The sequence below is a fragment of the Nylanderia fulva genome, unplaced genomic scaffold (genome assembly GCF_048542155.1).
Source record: "Nylanderia fulva isolate GAGA-0341 unplaced genomic scaffold, ASM4854215v1 Scaffold49, whole genome shotgun sequence".
NCBI lineage: Eukaryota > Metazoa > Arthropoda > Insecta > Hymenoptera > Formicidae > Nylanderia > Nylanderia fulva.
In genome coordinates, this window is record NW_028190576.1 from 1,501 (window position 1) to 21,667 (window position 20,167).

At 29.4% G+C, this 20,167-nt stretch overlaps 2 protein-coding genes across 3 annotated transcripts; both read right to left on the minus strand.

Moving 5' to 3' along the window:
• Window positions 1-1,411: 1,411 nt before the first annotated feature.
• Smurf (SMAD specific E3 ubiquitin protein ligase) lies at window positions 1,412-11,135 on the minus strand. Of its 2 annotated transcripts, XM_029314642.2 has the most exons (13): window positions 11,078-11,135; window positions 10,916-11,009; window positions 9,840-9,878; window positions 9,654-9,762; window positions 9,427-9,560; window positions 8,885-9,149; window positions 8,308-8,804; window positions 7,902-8,151; window positions 7,647-7,816; window positions 7,108-7,298; window positions 6,573-6,970; window positions 5,985-6,445; window positions 1,412-5,859 (listed from the first exon to the last, which is right to left on the minus strand). In XM_029314642.2, the coding sequence occupies exons 2-13, from the start codon at window positions 10,968-10,970 to the stop codon at window positions 5,672-5,674; spliced, it is 2,757 nt and encodes a 918-aa protein (XP_029170475.2). In that variant the 5' UTR covers window positions 10,971-11,009; window positions 11,078-11,135; the 3' UTR covers window positions 1,412-5,671. The 2 variants fall into 2 exon arrangements, with proteins under 2 accessions (XP_029170475.2, XP_029170474.2); XM_029314641.2 differs by having other exon boundaries at window positions 10,916-11,123.
• Window positions 11,136-12,252: 1,117 nt separating this feature from the next.
• LOC114940127 (protein snakeskin) lies at window positions 12,253-19,289 on the minus strand. The gene is made up of 4 exons (XM_029314651.2): window positions 19,205-19,289; window positions 16,434-16,488; window positions 13,556-13,714; window positions 12,253-13,299 (listed from the first exon to the last, which is right to left on the minus strand). The coding sequence occupies exons 2-4, from the start codon at window positions 16,476-16,478 to the stop codon at window positions 13,111-13,113; spliced, it is 393 nt and encodes a 130-aa protein (XP_029170484.1). The 5' UTR covers window positions 16,479-16,488; window positions 19,205-19,289; the 3' UTR covers window positions 12,253-13,110.
• Between the last annotated feature and the right edge of the window lie 878 nt (window positions 19,290-20,167).

The following is a 20,167-nucleotide window of genomic DNA, read 5'->3' on the forward strand; positions in this document are numbered from 1 at the left end:
CGCCCCACCCCTAGAATTTGAATTGTCGGTTAGGATAAAGTCGAGCTTCTCGGACACTTTTTGCAATACTCAGGCACTCCAGGAGATGCTGGAGTGCTCGCGGAACACCTCCTCGAGCGGATGATGCCAAAATACCGCGCGGGAGCCGCCGTATTTGTCGAAATGTAGTTTAAATCAAGTCGAAAACGATATCTCAACCCTCTCCCTCTACCCCTCACACAGCTCGCCATTCCCCGAATTTGCGAAGTTCCGACACTCCCGGGGCCCCATCGACGCCCGGATGCTCTTCGAGCATATATTCGATCCACCGCGTCGAAACACGACACTCCCGGACTTGCACTCCCGTTAATTCGCGCACGAAATCCAGCGAGACACGGAGCAGTCGCGACGCACCTCTGCTCCTCTGCCGCTGGACTGACTAATGGCGGCGCAGGCTGAAGTTAGTGACGCCGTGACGTCAGAATCGGCCGATTTCATGTGTTACTACGCGCGGGAATTTTCAACGCGTAAATAATAAATAATATATAATTAGCAAATGTACATAATTTTAATTCGCCGAATATCAATTATGTACATAATTTTCTTATGAGGGAGAACATAATTTTAATTTCCGAATTTCTATTATGTACATAATTTTAATTCGTCCAATTTCTATTATGCACACAATTTTTATTTTTTATTTTTTATTATATATACATAATTTTAATTCGCCGTATTTCTATTATATAAATAATTGAAATTGTACATAATAGAAATTCAATCAATTAATATTATGTACATAATGAAACTTCGGGAATTAAAATTATTTACATAAAATTTCATCAAATATCAAATTTTTAATTCATTCTGTCTTGCGTAAAATAAATTTTGAAGAATAAATTTTATCATAATAAATATATGTTTTTACAGCTCTGTACATGGTCCACCACAGACAGGTGAAAAGATAGTGTCCTACTGGTTAGAGAATGATGCCGATAAATCACAGAAGCTCTTAATGAAAGTTCGTGAAATAAGAAAAAGTACAGGCGCTAAATTTGGAGATATAATATTAGCTGCTTTCTCTGCTAGTACACAAGTATCATTTACGGGTAAGTATATATGTTAAAACGTTTCTAAATAATACAAGAATTCAGAAAATATTTGAAATATATACGCCTAAAAATATACTGGAAAAATTAAGAAAAAAATTGATTTTTGTATAATTAGATTGTATTTATTTCTTTATTATACAAACATGTAAAATGTTTCTTTTTGCAGATCAATAAACCAGTACCTGATTCATTAACAGCTATTTACCAATAAGAATGACGTGAGGATCGTAATTTACATTTATCGGCGACTTCTGAGTGGTGATGGAGAGGAGAGTCGTTTTATAAAGTTTTATAAAGAAACTCATATTAACACACATTAGAAGATTTCATATACTTTTAGTATTTTATTAAAATATACATTTCGTCCAGAATACAAAAGGAAAAATTATATACATTTATTTTTTGAAAGGCTTGCGCAATAATGATATAGTAACATGATTTTAGTTGTAATAATACATTCGCAGTAATATATGTATAATATATAATAGTACGCATAACGTAATCTCCCAATTACCAGCACAAAGGAGAGACGATCATACAATCTAAAATTATAAATAATAATATATATTAATTTATAATTTGTGCAATATTTTTCACAAACTTTTAAAGAGAACTGTTTAAATACATATTTTAATTTAGATATTATAATGTCAGTTAATTGATCCAGGAAAAAAGACGGGTATCTATAATTGTTACTGCGAAGTTAATTATTATCTTTTTTCTCATAATGTTTGTGTATTTAAACTTTTGCCAATATATCTCTCATTGTATTTAATTGGTAAAGTTTTAACATACGTATATACAAAGCAGTATCGTTTCTATAATCAGATGCATCACTATTCTGTGCACAGGCTTTATCTAACTGATTCTAATAATCAGAAAAGAATCAGCAGTATAGATTATAGATCGACAAAGGATTAAAAAGCGCGACTCGCGATTACTGCTGTTTAAAATAAAACAAATTGCAGATTATATAATCATAATATTTAAGTTTATGCATCTCCTTTCTAATTTCAATAAATCTCTCCGCAATACTTATCTCTTGCAAGCAAGTTTATTTTGTGCAACATACTAATATGCAATATACATTTATTTATATGTATTTTTTACGTGAATTCTAAATATTGTCTCTCTTGTTTTCTTTTTTATTTCTTCTTTTTTTATTCATAATTTTTTCCCTCTCAATATATATTTGATAAACAACAGAGTAATCATATTTTGTGTCATCCAATATATAATAATTTTTACTAAATATGTGAAATTCTCCACACATCACTATAATTAAAATTATACCATAATTCACAAAGTATATATATATATATATATATATATATATATATATATATATATATATATAGATATGTATATACACACACAATGTTCTAATAAAATATCTAATTTTCGATGTTAAATATCACTCATTTAACATAATACACATGTATAACATGTAATTTTTAGAAAGAGACATTTACATAATGATAGATGAGAATTAGAAAAAGATTTAAGAAATTGCAAATTATTTATAATATTCTAATTTTGAGACGTACTTATGTAGATAAAATTTTAAATAAGACATTTAATTTTCTAGAATGCTTCTTTGACTATTTTTCACATTTGAATTATAATCTTTTATTACTCTGTCATTTCTTTTTTTATTCATTCATATGGTCATAATATATGCATATGTGTATCTGCTTTAAAAGAAGGATAAATTTATATCACATCTCAAAATATTGTATAAATACATTTTTTCCGTTATTTAACACTAACAACAAGGCACGTTCAAAACCTTTATTGCTATACTGACAAGATAATGATTAAGGAAAACAGCGAAGAAATTATGGGAGAAGTCTTGCATTGATACTGTAAAACTTCTTCTTTATTTAAAATGTCTTTTTAAGTAAAAATTTTTTGATATAAAGAGTATATCTCAAATGTGAAAATAAAAATTCGTTATTCTCAATATGCATTGATTTAATCTCAATAAATCTCTATATTTTTGTCAACTTTCTCAATTGTCTGTAATCTGTTAATCTTAAATTCGTCGCAATCTCTAGATATCGAAAATAGCTTCTTTGTTTAATTATATCATATTTGGCGCAGTTATATATCTCGTAAAAAATTAGTGGATTTATTTTAGCATATATATCGCTAATAGAATATATATTGAAGCATTCATTGCATTCGAGAAATGTAGATTATGATTCGTGCACATATTTGAAATTAACGCAACAGGAAAAGATAGGAATTACTAGAACAGTGTCCGTTTAGGCGAGTTTAGCTATGTCTAAGTAAGAGCTATATTCTATTTGAGTCGCAATAATTACGTTTTCCCCATTATAATAACATTCAATATTCAGACTGTGTTTCGGGCATTGAAAACAGGTGACAATTTACGCAATTCCAATAAGATGTGTGGAAATATTTTATTCCAAAAGAGATTTAACATATATGCGAATTAACATAACAACTATATATGTATGTGTGTGTGCATACATATAGTTGTTTGTTAATTTTATATATATGATATCGTGTATATAAAAGTAAACATAAAATTATGCACCAATTCTCAAAATTCGAAAAAAATTTAGATGCCCTTCACACTGTGGTTTCCATCTATGATATGTTCCATCACAGGTATGTGCATGATATATAATAATAAACAAATATATAATAATGCAATAATTATACAAATCGGTGATTTATGCCTGTTACAAATTAGATATCTTTACAGTAATATTATAAACTGGACTAAATGAAGATTTCGTGTGATAAATAAGAAAGAAGTAGCGCTATATCTTACTAAAAATAGCTTAGTAAGATATGAATATGTTTCGTAAAATTCTCAAACAAAAAAGTCAGTTCGATCGAAACATTTGAAGCTTACATAAACCCGTCGAATGAACTCTTTCCTTAAACAAGTATGCTTTAAAATTAAAGCCAATATACAGGATTGTAAGTGTCAATGTTAAAATCAGCGTGATTTCATTGCAGAGCCGTACGTGCATAATCGACTACGTTCGGGGGGGTCTGCGCGTGAAACGCTATTTTTTACATAATATTCTATTACACTAATCTCTAATAAATTATGTACATCTTGTCAACGCACTCGGTAATATCAACTCTTAACAAGCAGCAAATGATTTTGTCGCATAAGTTACACAGTGATAACATTTGCTGATTGCATTACGAAAGTTCTGAACGAAAATGTTACAATATACAATACTTATTATAATCCTGTGAAGTAAAAATTAATTAATTTCAAAATACTAATCTGGATAAATAAAAAAATGAATAACAATGATATCAAATAATTGTAATATATATATATAAACCACATTATATAATATTTGCAATTTTTTAATTAAAAATATATATTTTTTATTAAAATATATATTTTATTATATTTTTTATATCATATATCTGTTACTCCAAATTAAAAATTTAACTGAATCAAAAATACACTTTCCAATAATAAAATAATGTTATTATTTTTATATATACTCTATTTAAATAAATTACAATAATTGTTTTATTTAAATTTAACATTTGCGTTCAGAATTATTTATGTACAAACTTTCCACTTCTCTAAGAAGAGACACCAAAGCCGAATAATACAATACATTTCAAAATATTAAATTGCTATCATTATGTCTAGTTGATGTCTGCCCCTATTAGAAATTCAACGAATTTCATATGTAATTTCCATCTAATATACTAATTAATCCTATTATTCGATAGATAACTGATATGAATTCAATTGACTGTGCAGTTCGTTAATGATATTCATGTGATAAAAGTGAAATCAAAAACTTCCAAATATGAATCGTATCGTTAGCTGTGCGAATTGGTTTCCTATATCATCTAGTGCTATATTTATAACCGCGAGATTCTTGATATTACTTTTTTCGTGTTTCAATAAAAAATCTGTACAATATAAACATCATATAATAATAACCGTAACCTCAGAAGATTTTATCTTCCACAAAAACTTACATATATGTGCATACTGACTTATATTTATATCATAATTCAATTAACAAATTTAATTTTAATAAACTTAACAAAATTAATGATTTTAATTAAAAAGAGAATATAAAAATCTTGATGAATTTATAAATATAGAAAATAGAATCAAAATATTTATCAGAATCGAAATATTTATCAGATGATCAAAATATTTATCAGAAAACAATAATCATCTTCCTGCAGCTTGAGTTATTGAATCAGATAATATTTAAAGACCAATGGTTTACTAAAAATCGTTACTCAAACTTATGTATTTAAAAGTAGACATATGTCATTCGATATGCAAAGTATTGATCAGTATCATGATTCAATTGCAAGGCCATTTATATTTGTACATAAGTCAAAAAGATATCGCTGATATCTTATAACACTTTCTTTCTATAATTCCTCTAAATTCATCTTGGTGTTTTATCAATATAGAGAATAAACATGTTTTCTTTAGAAATGACAAAATCTGCAGAACGTTATCTATCACGAAAGTTTGTTTTCACAGATTGCTTAAATATGTTCTAGCATATAGAATGATCATAAGATTGCAAGAACATAATTTATTATTCGACTGCAAAGCCACAAGTTTCCTCAACCGCTTGTGTGAGTTTGTCAAGCATTTTTTGATAATACGGATAATTCTGTGGTATGTCTATTCTATTGAAACAAGTATGCGCTTTTGGTAGATTTTCGCTCGGTGCATCAACAGCGTGAATTGTGAAAAGTCGAGGACCTGCTGCTCCAGTCGATCCTATATAATCAAACACAATACATAAATGTTACAACTATAATTTTTACGATATTTTAAATGTGATAAATTTAAACGATATTTTTAACGTGACATGTCTCAACATCTGATATTAAGTGAATATTTACCTTGTAAAGCTTTGAATCCTTGCAATGGAACTCTGCAGCTGCCGGTAACGAACTGAAGCAATCTTGCCCTCATTTCTTCGCCATATGATTCTACTATCTGCCAAAACCATTGCACAACTGGTGTATCGGGTGTGCAATGTTTGAGACGAGTATGCATCTTCCAATCATTTATATCGATAGTGCCCAAACCACCAATAACTAATTCTAATTCACGCTCGTCGAACGGTCTCAGTAATAGAGGAGGGATCAATTCGTGAAATCCTTTCTGCAATGCTAGGAATTGTTGCTCGATACCTCGCATGAATCGATAGTTTACGTATAAGCGGACGTATTCCCTTTTATTTTCTTCCGTCACTGCAATATCTTTGCCACCTGGCTTTAATTCGTGATTTTTTAACTCACCAAAACTGCTGTGTTCTACAGAAAACGTAGCATCCAATACGTCGTTTATGCTATTTTCACTAATAATAAAAAATGTAATTAATATTTTTTTCAAAATTATCTAGGATAATATTTGTTTCCAAAGCAACAATATATATTTTAATTAAATATTAATAAATTTTCCTTTAAAAAAGAAACATTACTTACAGCATCCATGTAAGGCTTCTGTGTAGTTCCGGATCAACCCCTTCTATATCATTTAATGTTATACCTTTGTTGAGTAGCATTTTATAAAACGGAGTCGTAAAACCACCATCAATGTGATGACCGTGAAAAACGGCGATGCCTATAATTCTCCCAACGAAATGAAAATATGATAAATGTTCCGGATTTATGCCAGAGTCCGGATTAATTTGTAGAGTATAATTATCATCTCTTGAATATTGAAAGAGTCCATATTGCGGGTTTAGCATCTCATGAGACAATAGATATAACCATTCTCGTGCCACGCCACCGTAATCAAGACCTTCCTCGCCGCGAAATTTGACCATGAGTCTTTTGCGCATATCTTTTGGACGCATTTTCATTATCAGTCTGTACGATTCCTATATGAACAAAGCATTTACTTATAAATCAAATATTATCATAAAAAGAAACACTCTGAATTCTTTTTAAATTGACACATTATGTTCTAAAACAAAGAAAAGGATGTGAGTATATACTGATTTAAAAAATTACTCACTTCAAATATCTCATTTCTTGACACCTCCAATCTACAATGTCCACTCTGAGGTTGAAGCGCATTCAATTCCGCTCGAAGACATTTCAACTTCGCAACCAAATCACGTTTGTATTTTGGAAGAAGCTCATTATCCATAAGCTCTTTTGGTAATTCTGACACTGTTTGAGCATTTTGAGATGACGCGCTTTCCACTAAAATGTAAAGAAAGGTTTCAATACTAATAACACTAACATGGAATTAAAAGTTTGAAACTTTACAATAATGCGCCCTGATGAACAAAACTCTTCCGAAATGAAACGGCATTCTGTCCAAATGACAAAATAACCGAGACTGATTAACAGTCCTAACAATCACATAGATAGACGCGTTCGTAGATAAGATAAAACTGCGAGACAACACATGTTTTGTTTTGTTTTTATTTGGAAATAAGTAGATTACGTGATCTATATTGTACGAACGTTATCAAATATGTAAGATATACACAAAGCAAAGAAGAGTTTTCTTTTGTAAATTTTTTTTGAAAAAAATTTGCAACTCACTTGTTGGAGAATTATTGTTATTTCCATTTTCATTTCTCGTTGATTGCTGTGGTGTATTAGATTGAGCCGTTGGTGAACTCGTTGTATCCGTGGTCTCAGTGGTTTCGCTTGTTACAGTACTATTTGCAATATTCGTAGTTTGACAGTTTATATTATTATTCTGCCTCTTACTAAAAATAGAATAACAATTTAATTTTCTTGTGTTATCATAAATATACTCGTCTATATTTAATATTATATCATATCTGTATTTACCTTAACAGTTTGCTTATGATTTGACTGGACAGTCTAGGATCGGTAAATTGCGTTGTCCTGTTATTATGATCTACGAAATATACCCGTCCGCTCTGAGTCTGCCTCATTTCCCATCCGCTAGGAAGAGGGCCAAGTTCGTTTGCCACTTCATTAGCTTGCAAGTCACGCGGTATTCTTGGGTCATGCCAGGTAGAATATGCAGTTGGTACATGATAGAAATATACTTGACCTTGTTGGGTTTTCCTCATTTCTATATAAATTATATATATATATATATAAATGTAATAAAATTTATATTATATTCATGCTATATGAATATTATACTTTCTAAATATATAGTTTATTTTATTTTATTTAGTAGTGTATTGTATTAAAAAAAAATTAAACTATATCATTTGATTCGTACCATAACCACGAGGTAAATCCAACGGTTGAGGAGGATCAGTTCGTCTGTCGCTACTTGACACAACGTTATTTCTATTTCTGTTGACACGGTTAGGTCTTCGCGTTTGACTCCCGCTGTTAGGGCCACGTTCTATCCTTCCATTCGTGTTTTGATTGCCATTTTGTTCATCGGTTCCTCTAACGACGCGTCGATCTCTCGTGACGGACAATAACGGCGGCGGCGGCGTCACGATCCTTATATACTGATTCTGCTGCAGATTGCGATTCTGCTGCTGCTGTTGCGTAGGTGTATTTCTCGGAGTATTTTGTGCCGAGTGATCTCGACTCGGTGTTTGATTAGGTGTCCCGTCTCCGTTATTCCATTCGGACGATGTGTGTCTCGCAGGACTCTCTTCATTTCTTACATTCGGCGAGCTCGCGCTACTGCTAGGGGATGTTGGCTCTGACGATGGTAACGGAGGTGGTTCTGGTGTTGTTGGTATAATAGCATTGCTAGGCCTGTCAAAAATATTAATTAAATGAATTTCATATTATACATATATTATATTTCAATAATATTCATAGATATTGAATATTACCGAGCGTTCGGACGAATCCATTGCGTGCTTTTCGTGTAATGATTTACGTAATAAAGTCGACCGTTTCCGGTTCTTCTTTCTTCCCATCCGTCCGGTAAATCATTCGGACAACTCAGATCACCAAGCACGTCGACCACAGCGTTATGACCGACCGTATTACTTACAGCACCATTATGACCATCCCGTGACATTAAAGACACTACAATTTGCCCTTTCACAACGTCTGTGTCATCCGAACGAGCCTTACATAAGTCTAAACGTTGATCTAAAAATATATACATTGTAAGATATATAATATATATATATATATAATTTTTAGGAAATATAACTGCAGGCCGTATGTAAAATGTGTTCTTCTTTAAAAAGATATATTGAAATATTCAATATTGATCTTAAAAAACAAATGAGAAAGTACTTCAAAAATCTTACTACATTTAAATTCATAAAAACAAGTCTAAATAATTTAGGCATTTTAAACTTGGATTTTTTTTAGAAAAAATTAAAATAATTATATAATAGAAAAAACAAACATATAAACGTACATCCTGTATCTTTAAGTCTTTGAATGGTATTTGATAATATGCATACACATCCCAGAAATCCTCCACCCTGTTTCTTATGGAATTTTCTGTAATTCCACACAGATATAGTAATTCCATCATTTTTTCCAATGTATCTGTATAAAAAAAATATTTTTTTAAATAGTTTTTTTAGCACTAATATATAATAAAATATATTATGTATTATGCTTAAAATTAAAAATACTCACAAATCATAATGTTGATTCCATTTAGGATCAAGCGTGGCTTTACAAGTATCTGTACTGTGACATTGTCCAGAACCATCAACAGTTATTTTAGCGAAAGGATCAGGTAATCCTACAAGAAAACATTCTTCAATTATTTATTTACATCTTTACATACTCTAAACTCTTTATGAGAAAAAATAAACTCACGAAATAAATCCTTCCTAGCAAGATTACGGGCGCATAAGACTAAAACATATAAAATCATAAATATAGATTTCTGTAATAAATTAATGGGTGTGTGTATGGGTGTATGTATGTCATCAAAATATATTTTAAATCTGATACTTTTCATGTATTGTACAAATACATGTATGCATTATAATGACAATTAAATTAAATATGCTATTTTTCTACATTAATATAATATTTAATCCAATTTCACAAAATTTTAGAAGACAAAATTTGTTTTAATAATTTACAATTTGTGTAATAATGTAGCAGACTTCTATTGTCTTTTTATATCTGTCATCTTTTTTTTATATTTGTTACAAATAGGATAATATTCTTTGATCTACTATAATTGAATGCTATTATCTTTGTTATTAGGATGAAGTCAATTTAAGCTTAATATATCAACAATGTTATAACTCATGCAAATTGTAATAATGATAAAGCGGCCTTTACAACACGAATAGAAGAGAGATCATCAAAGAGAGAAATTAAATATATATAGAATGGCAAAAAAATATTAACAAGATAATCAGCTGATTATAAGAGCCTATTCTTTCTATGCAAATTCTTTCTGTTATTTTTAATTCTAAAATATTCTCATTAAAATATAATGACAATTATGCTCCGCATCAAATTGACATAGTATATAATACCCCACAAAAATTTCTTGTATAAGGCTTGTCAAGGCTATGGAAATAATAATACATTAATAAAGACAGACACTTTGTGACAATTAACGTCTTCATCGGTCTCCCGGAGAGTGCTCACAGTGGGGTCGACTCCGAAGGAAGTGGGCACATAACCAAAGGGGACGAGGGAGCTACGACGAAACTCGGATCGTTCGTGCAGGATACGCAGATACCCCCGAACGATTTTTGACATTTCGCGTAGAAGCCCTCCCCGGGAGAGATTTAGCACGCGCGAGGCCATATTGAATGATGCACAACAAAAACAGGCCGCAGCGTAGGTAGGTAGGTAGGTGTTCTCGTGCGTGCAAAGCCGCGACTTTCACACATAACGCCCCGACAATGTCGGAATAACGCCACACTCACTTGTCAGACGGATCTTCATGGCTCCATTCCTCCTGCTACCGCCCGGATTCGACATCCTCCACGCACATTTAACGCTATGCACCGCGCATCCGCGCTATAATTGATAAATAAAGTTTACGGATTGCCCTTGCCAAGAACGCGCGACGGCGACGATGCACTTACTCGGTTCCACTCTCACAATCGACTCACTACTTCGTTCGCATCGCACGCACACATATGCATCCGTGCGTATCAGCGGCCTCTCGTGACGCGCTACCCACTACGATACTATCGCACATCGACTCCTCGATACGATTCGAGATCTCTCGAATCGATCTCGACATTTTAAATTCAATTTTTAAATCGTGGACATAAAACGATTATGAGCGCTTTTAGCGCGAAACATGAACGCACCCATACTGTAAATAATATATATAATACCATTGAAATATATATAACATATATAATTCCATTAAAATATATATGAGTATATCGCATTTATATATATCTTTTCTTATTATTAAACTAACTTGTATTATTCTGTTGCAATTTTTTTTATTTTTTACGAAAGATATTGATTATAAAATATTATTTATATACTAAATGTAACATTATTTATATACATTTTAGGGATGGATTCTATTTCTGACTTAAATACTACATTTTTCTATTGATTAACATAAATATTTCAAATATATTCTATCTTAGTAAATTTTCTAGCAAGACAATTGTATTATAATAAATTTTTGCACATCATAAAAATTATTGGCGTTGATAAGCGTACGGTTAGAAAAGTTTATTTATAAAAATTTTTATTTTTATGTAAAAATTTTGAATTTAATAAGGGAGAATTAGCGGTCAATTAACAATTTTATATAAGTGGAAATGGTTAAAAGAAGAAAAAAATGCTTAATAGAAGTCTGTGAAAAGAATCTAAGATAACCAAATGAAAAATAATGCATTCTTTAAACAATAGAATATAATAAAATGTAATACTGTGTTTCAAATAAGGATGAAATATCTAAAAGAAAAATAGGATAATATAAAAATAAAATAATATAAAAACAATATGTACAGTTAATTGAATAAGACTTAAGAAGTATTAATTAGTATACTCGATCTATTTGTTTTTTAAGAATAAAAAAGTTTCACTTTCTTATCTTTTGCCCAATCTTAGAGTTAAAATTACGTCATGTGAAATTTTCTACTTTATTGTATAACGTCACGTCTAGTTTGTGCAACATGATAACAAGCATGCGAGTGGCATTCAAATATTTTCGTTTTTTGCAACGAATTCGATAGATGAGATGAAAAAACATCAGAGAAATGATGTGAAAATAGATATACATTTTTCTTAGTTCTGTTCTTAACTCTTTATTATTAAAATCTTAACGTAAAAACGTACAAATCAAAGTAAATATTAAATATCCACGTGAAAAGTTGACGAACAAATCGAGACTGTCGCGATGAATATATATTTAATGTTGAATAACACGTAATTAGTGTTACATATAAAAACATGTCATAATATTTATTGCGTTCTTCTTTTTGCTGCTGCTGCTCTTGTCAAATCTGTTCTAATAGTTGCATAACTTAAACTTATAACTGCATAATATCAATACATTATTATTAACGATTATAATATCGACTGGCCTGTTTCTATTAAAAAAACTGCCACTTATTAATATTAATATTCATATTATATATAGATGTGTGTATATATATGAAATACATAAATATAATTGTCGTCTTTGTGATCCTTGCACGTTTTGTACTATCATCGGTGTTAAGTATATCGCAAAGTTATATTGCTTAAGAATTTAATTTTTAAATAGGAAATTTTTCTCTAATAACAGAAGAAAACTAATGAATTTAGTTTAAGACATTTTTTAAAGTTTTTAGATTAGAATTTTCTCAAGTTAAAAAATTTTCAAATTAAAAAAAACATGTTCAGAAAAATTGATAAAATAAACATTTCGCGTAAAGTGATAAAAAGTATGAATCATGAATTTTACGAAGCTTGATAAAGCCATACGATTTCTGTGTAAATATTTTCTTTGGCTACCGGACTATAGAAAAAGAGCTTCCTTGTCATATCAAGGAAGTTCTTGGCAGTATATCCTTTACATAAAAGATTTCCGTCGATTGCGGAATGTGATTAACACCGATAGAGGAGTCGTGCAGGTCCCCTGTTATACTTGAAGACGACTCAGGTTTCAATTCTCTCCCCGAAACGTAAGAAAAGCATCTACGAGGAAAACAATGCCCTCGATAATACTGAGAGAACCTTTGGCCAAACCGGTATCGCGGAAAGATGACTTGTGCACCAATTTCTGGAAATAGTCGATGTTCAGCGAACCCGCGGCGATGAACAAAGCGCATCCAATGAGAGAAAAGAAAAGGTCCTAAGAAATAAAGAAATTGAAATTATTATACTACTGTTATTAACTCTAAACTTGACAATATATCTTGCCTATGAAATTTACTTATTAAATTATAAATTATATATTTAAATACATTTTTTTCAATTTTTTAAATTCTATCTTTAATTTTAATTATTTTTATTTTAATTGTTATATTACGATTTCTCTCTAGAATAAAAAATAGGTTTTTTGCAATATCTATCTATTGTGTCAATAATATTAATCTGCCTCAACATACCACACGGCGGTTGACCGGCGTTCCCATCACACTGCCAATGAACAAGCCAACCAAGATAATTAGGTATCCGCCGAAAGTACCCATGGTTATCATTGCAGTATGTTGATCTCCCGCATTGAAAGAGTTGTAGTGCAATCCGATAAGAATGCACACCAAGAGCTGCAATTAAAAGGAGATATTTATTAAAAAATAGACAACTTTTTTAACTACATGTTAAATTTTATTCCTATTATTCGATTTATAATATCCCTAATAATTATATACAACAATAACAGTTATTTTTGTTCGCCAAAGTAAAGATGTGGATATCGCTCACAAAACTAGGTTGACTCGAACAGAGTACATTGACCCTTTCGCAATCCCATTATAAATAAAATATTGCCCACTATTGCCCTAGTTGGAAAACAACTTTTATTTCCAGGCAACAGGTCGACTTGTAAATTGAATCGTGCGATATACCTAGCTCGTCGAATGATTAACACAGTTATAAAGATATACATAGAGAATCTATTTTTTCAGTATATTGTTAACTAGGATGAGCAGATGACGTTTCTGATATTTCAAAATCTCAAAACCAAAAAAATTATAAAAATTTCTTAAAGTATCTATATAATCATATAAAAACATTTTGTATATGTATATAAAATAGACTTCTCTATTAATAAAAAAATGTTAATTTTTATTCTTATAACATAAAAACATTTTCTTTTAATTATAAGAATAATAATAATGTAAAAAAATAATATCAATTTTTTCAATAATTAGCTAATAAAAGTTGAATAAAAAATGTAGACTTGATTTATAACTACTTCATGTTACACAATTATATAATTTTCATCTCCAAGTCATCTCTAACGTCAACATTAAAAATTACACCAGTCGCCCTTGATGCGATAAACACATGCCTGATTCTGAATGTATCTTATTAAAGAGTCCTGAGCTTGGGTCACCCACGTGTATATGATACGATAAGCACGCGATACTATACATCGTGCTTACTACAGCCAGATTGAGGAGTGGCATCAAATAGCAGCGTAGTTTATACATATATTAGCGATGTAAATATGAATTCTAGACAAATGTGTTAAGTAAAGAAAGCAGCACAAATTTTTATTTATACGTTTCAATTATTACGAATTCTAGGTATACATTTTAGCATCTTGCTAATTTTTTATTATATGTAGAATAATTTTTAGAAAAAGATGATAAAAGTACAAACATAACAATTATTATTCTCTTTTGTATTTATATAATGCGTGTAATATAATAACATTTAGCAATTTTTAAATATCACGCTTTTCGCTTATAAATGCGAATATATTTTTTGTTTATTGCTTATCAACAAGCGGTGTGAAGAATTCTTCTATTTTACTAAAAAAATAATTATAGAAAATAGTGCATTTTTACACCAAAAAATATGTACCCTGTTACAACAAATTACTTTCAGTGCGAAAAATTAATTTTTATTGAAATTGGTGCATTTCTGCGTTTGTCTCTTACTAGCCTGTTAAAATTAAAATTTTATTATCAATTATATTTATAAAATTTCATTTACAAATTACTTGTTCCGGCGCAATTGAAAAAATCGCAAATTCAATGCTAAGAGTTTGAAATAATTTATAAAAAAAATTACATAAATATTCACCAAAATTAATTTCATCAAGAGAAACTTTCCAAAAGTTTATTGTTTTATGCAATAAAAATAAAATTTTTTAAAATTATTAATTTATTTTACAGATTTAGTATTTTAACATTTTACATTTCTAATAATATAAAAATGATATGAATATACTGTCAACAATTTTAATTAATAGAAGATAAAATATACAATATAGGTATATACATTTCAAAACAATAATGAACTAAAATTTTCACCAAAAAACATGGCTAAGAAACGCTTGCTGCACAAGAGCCTTTTCGCATTATGACCCGTAGTTCCAAAGAATTCTAACGGAAATTCTCATACAGGTCAACTTCCGGACGATACGGAGCGGACCATAATAAGAGAAGAGAACGCTCTTGTGCGGTAATCAGCGTCGATTATGTCACTCTCCATTCTCGTCGCCTTACGAATCGCGAAAAATATGCAGCACGGAATGCTGCACCACCCAACAATAGTCTTACACTGACGTTCATCGATTTTCTTGATCTCAGAGAAGCGCGATCCACGTAATCGCGATATACGTATTTCGAAATTAGGTCGATCGATCGGAAAGAACAGCGCAGTATCGTTAAAAATAAATTTGAAAGCGCTAGTGATGGAGTTCTTAGAGGAGTATCAAACGGCCTCGAGGATAATGTTTCTCTTGCGGCTCAAAATACATGTGTGCAAGAAACACCGACAGATTTATGCAGTTTGACATCGAATCTTGTATATTTTCAAGAATTTTCACATAATTTTAAATTCTAAGAATATATGAATTCGTTAAAATAAATTATTATCCTATTGCAATAGAATTTGCTAGTTGCTCGTTGTTTTCAATGATGTTAATTAATATTTTGTAACGTAACATCATATAGTCTGTTGTTGAGCTTATTCATTAAAAGAGAATCTGATTATACGACGTCAATAATTTTTTTTAGTTATAACGCGATAGAAGAGCAATAGATTGTTTTCAAAGTCAATTACATTAATCGTACAATTTATATTGTAATATATCATCCAAATATAGTAATTATACATGTTAATGTTTATATTAAAAAAAAAACTTGCATTTTACGTAAAGATAAAAAAATAATATATTATACTTGAAATTAAAGTATGATAAGATGTCAATCAAATTAAAAAGATACATATGATCTCATATATATATATATATCTCTCTCTCTTATATATATAAATAATACTAAAAATACTTAAATTTATTAATATACTTACAAGTTCGAGGAATTTTACGATCGACAACCTAGTGATAGTAGCCATTTTGTCTGATCTGTAAGTAGAAAAAAAATTAATTAATTAATTTTTCATGTTATGTTTGTTTAAATATATGAAAACATGTTTTTATGCATTTTTATATAAAAATCATTGATGGATATGAATGGACACGCACTCTACGAAAGAAAATATAGCGACTATAAGTAGACAGAATGTATATCGCATGAAAATATAATGCGAATCATAAAGAAGAATGAAGACATGATAATCAATATAGCTAGACTAAAGTCGCGTAAACGAGATCGAAAATGCGTAGTATTCAGTCAAAGTGAAGTTATTTTGCGCTTTTGTATGTGCAGAAAAACGTGAACATATTACAAAATAATAATATATATACTATTTGATGAGATATGTTAATTAATGCTTGCATATGCTTTAATATTTTAATGATTTATACATATAATTAATATGGAACAGTTGAATTATGATTACAATAATTTTAATATATAATGACTGCATTTATCATTTTTTAATAGCTGAAAATTTAAATTCAATGTTCTAATTAATTAATTACACTAGCGTATTGTCAACATGTTTACATTTTCTTTCATACTTCTCTTTTTATATGAAGTTATTTTTATAAATTTTTCGTATTATTTCTTATGTGATAAAATTTGATATTATTTTTACATGATAAAAATTTTAGACATGCTACAACATTAAATTAATAATAATAAATACATTTACAGAAAGGCAATAAAAATTATTTCATCATTCATCAGATATCAAAATATCACACTATACAGTTTTGGAATTAAAAATAATATCAAACCGTGATATGATTAAAATATAATAACAACCAACTATATAATACTATATTTGAATTTAAATACCTATATAATATTTTCGAGATATTTACAAAGTTAGGAGACTATGTGAATTGTTTTCACAGAAAATGTACACTCACGATATAATCATATATCAATTTATAATTAATAAAATAGTTATTGCTTAACTGCACTAAATGTAAAATAAACTTTACATCATTTTTCAATGTCAGTTAATAACATAAATGAATCAGCACGACCATGACATACCCAAGATAGGTAGAATACAACGAAACTAGTAGAAATAGCGATGTGTCCTGCACATTTATATCGTCATTGAATAAGAATACTTATTCGTCACAGTGTGTCAAATGATGTAATACATTTTTTAAATCGCGATTACTTGACTCATCAAAGAAATTATATAGCGATATTTTAATGAATCATCTTTATACGATAAGTGGAAATCTCTGCTCTTATTAATTTGTAATAAAAAAATAACACTAATAGATGTACATATATATTTTTTCAAAATCAATCATTTTTATTTTTCTTCCAATTAATCTGTATAAACCTCACAAATAGTTATCTTAATGTATATTTAGAAGTATTAAGATACATTTTATCAGAACATAAAGACACATAGAAATTATCTTCAGTTATAAAAGAGAACAAATGCAAAAATACATATGTATATAATATAATATATCATACACGCGCAAAAATAAGATTTAAGTTCACGAATTAATAAGATTTTTTAATGTCAATCTGAATCGGCATCGTTCATGAAAATGTAGGTCGTTCGGATTGTTTTCATCGCAACGCACAATTAAGTTGAAAACCTGATATGGGTAACAAGATCTCGTTATTATTCTCAATAATCCGCGATTTCAAACCAGTATGCGACGTAAATTAAGCGTTAAGGCGTAAATCGCGGTCATATATCGCGTAAGGGGAACGCATTTTTATATCCAAAATAAAAACACTTTCACGTTGCTTGAATCTGCCTTGACTCCGTTTTTATATCATTTTTTTAAATTTCTCTCTTTTTCTCATTCTTTTTCTCGAGTTAGAGTATGTTTTTCAAAATATATTGAAATAAAATAGGGATGTGTGTGTGTGTGTGTGTGTGTGGATGATTAAAGAAATTCTTATTAATATTATCTACTTAATTGACATTTTATAAATTAAAAAGTAAAATTATATGAAAGATGCTCCAAAATTTATAAACAGTAAATTTAATAATATTTTAATATTATATACATATTACTAATGTATTTTTTGTATTTTTTATTTTTAATTTGTAAATATTTTGCCTTATTCTACAATTATATCGGTTAAAAAATATTGTGTTGCGTATTAATATGCACAATTATAAACCTTAATAAATTCATTTACATATTTTTTTCAGTAAACTGTCATTTACAAAAAAACAAAAAAATATAACTCACGTATGACATCATCCACATAACTCGACAAGCAAAATATTTCTCTTTCTATAGTCTACATGTTTCTCTCTCTCTCTCTCTCTCTCTCTCTCTCTCTCTCTCTCTCTCTCTCTCTCTCTCTCTCTTTGTTATTTATTTTTTTTTTTTTTACTAAATGTATTCAAAAATAATTTTAGCATTTAGTTTTACAATCGGTTATATTTTATTTACATAATATGCTATACTTTTTAAACTTTATAACTGTTTATATTGTTATTCTAATATCTTTATCCCGACCGGTCAAGATCAGTCGACCCATAAACCGGCACACAAAAGGATAACACGAACAAAGGAATGAGACGCGTCGGAAGAAGCGTCTTAATCCTCTTCGGATATATTAGTATTTCCGTAAAATTTGCGATTTGTAAGGAACGTGAAAGCAAAAATAATTAAAGTGGTCATTCATTTACGCTTCAGGAGGTCGGACGTGTTTGGCGTCGTAATATAGCGTACTTACGTGTTCGCGGTTTCGATTCACAGACGGTCGTGACTGAGTCGCTTACGAGACGAAGGTTCAACGACGACTGATGCTGAAAAGACCGACTACGCATTATGGAGGCGCGTCGGAGCTAGCCTCAATTTTTACCATTGACGGAAATGCGCTGACTTTACATCATGGTGTTTACACACCGGGTGACCATATGGACGCTATGGTCCAGTGACACTCATTTTGGCTGTGGATTTCTTTTAGCTCAACAAATGTTACTATACAATTTTATCATGGTTTTTAACCAACTTAAACGAAACGTGAACTTAAAATAGCAAATTAACATAGTATTATTAAGATCGTGATTCTTAAAAAATAAGTATTCTTGTTCATAAAAATTTTTAATTTAAAAAGAGTTGAATATAGCAACAAATATTTCGTAAATTATATTTTCGTAAAAATGATCTCTTTTTATTATTTTTTTTTTTTAAGTCTTACATACCGATGAGATGCTCTATAACTCTATAAATTATATAAATACTGTAAATATCAATAATTAAAACATTTTTAATATATCGAATAAATGTTGAAGACATACTTTTATTATTTTATATAACTAAAGTATGATATAGTATATTTTTTCTAAAGTTTTCATTTTAATAATTAAAATATTATTTATGTTTATTTTTCTCATTTGTATATCATGTTAAGAATGTTTCAAAAATATTTTTCCTCAATTACTTCCGCTATTTTTCCATGCCTATATATATATATATAAATCTTTCAATTAAAATAATATATTTGCGCAAATAATTATAACATTATTAATTAACATTATTTATTATTATGGTAAGAGCAGTCGCCCGTATTAATTAATTTGTCTGGCTATAAATTAGCTATTTATTTTTTCTTATCGCAAAGAGTCCATTTAATAATTGTTTGCTTTGCTATTTCACATAATGTAATTATATAATATCATTTGTCTAACACTTA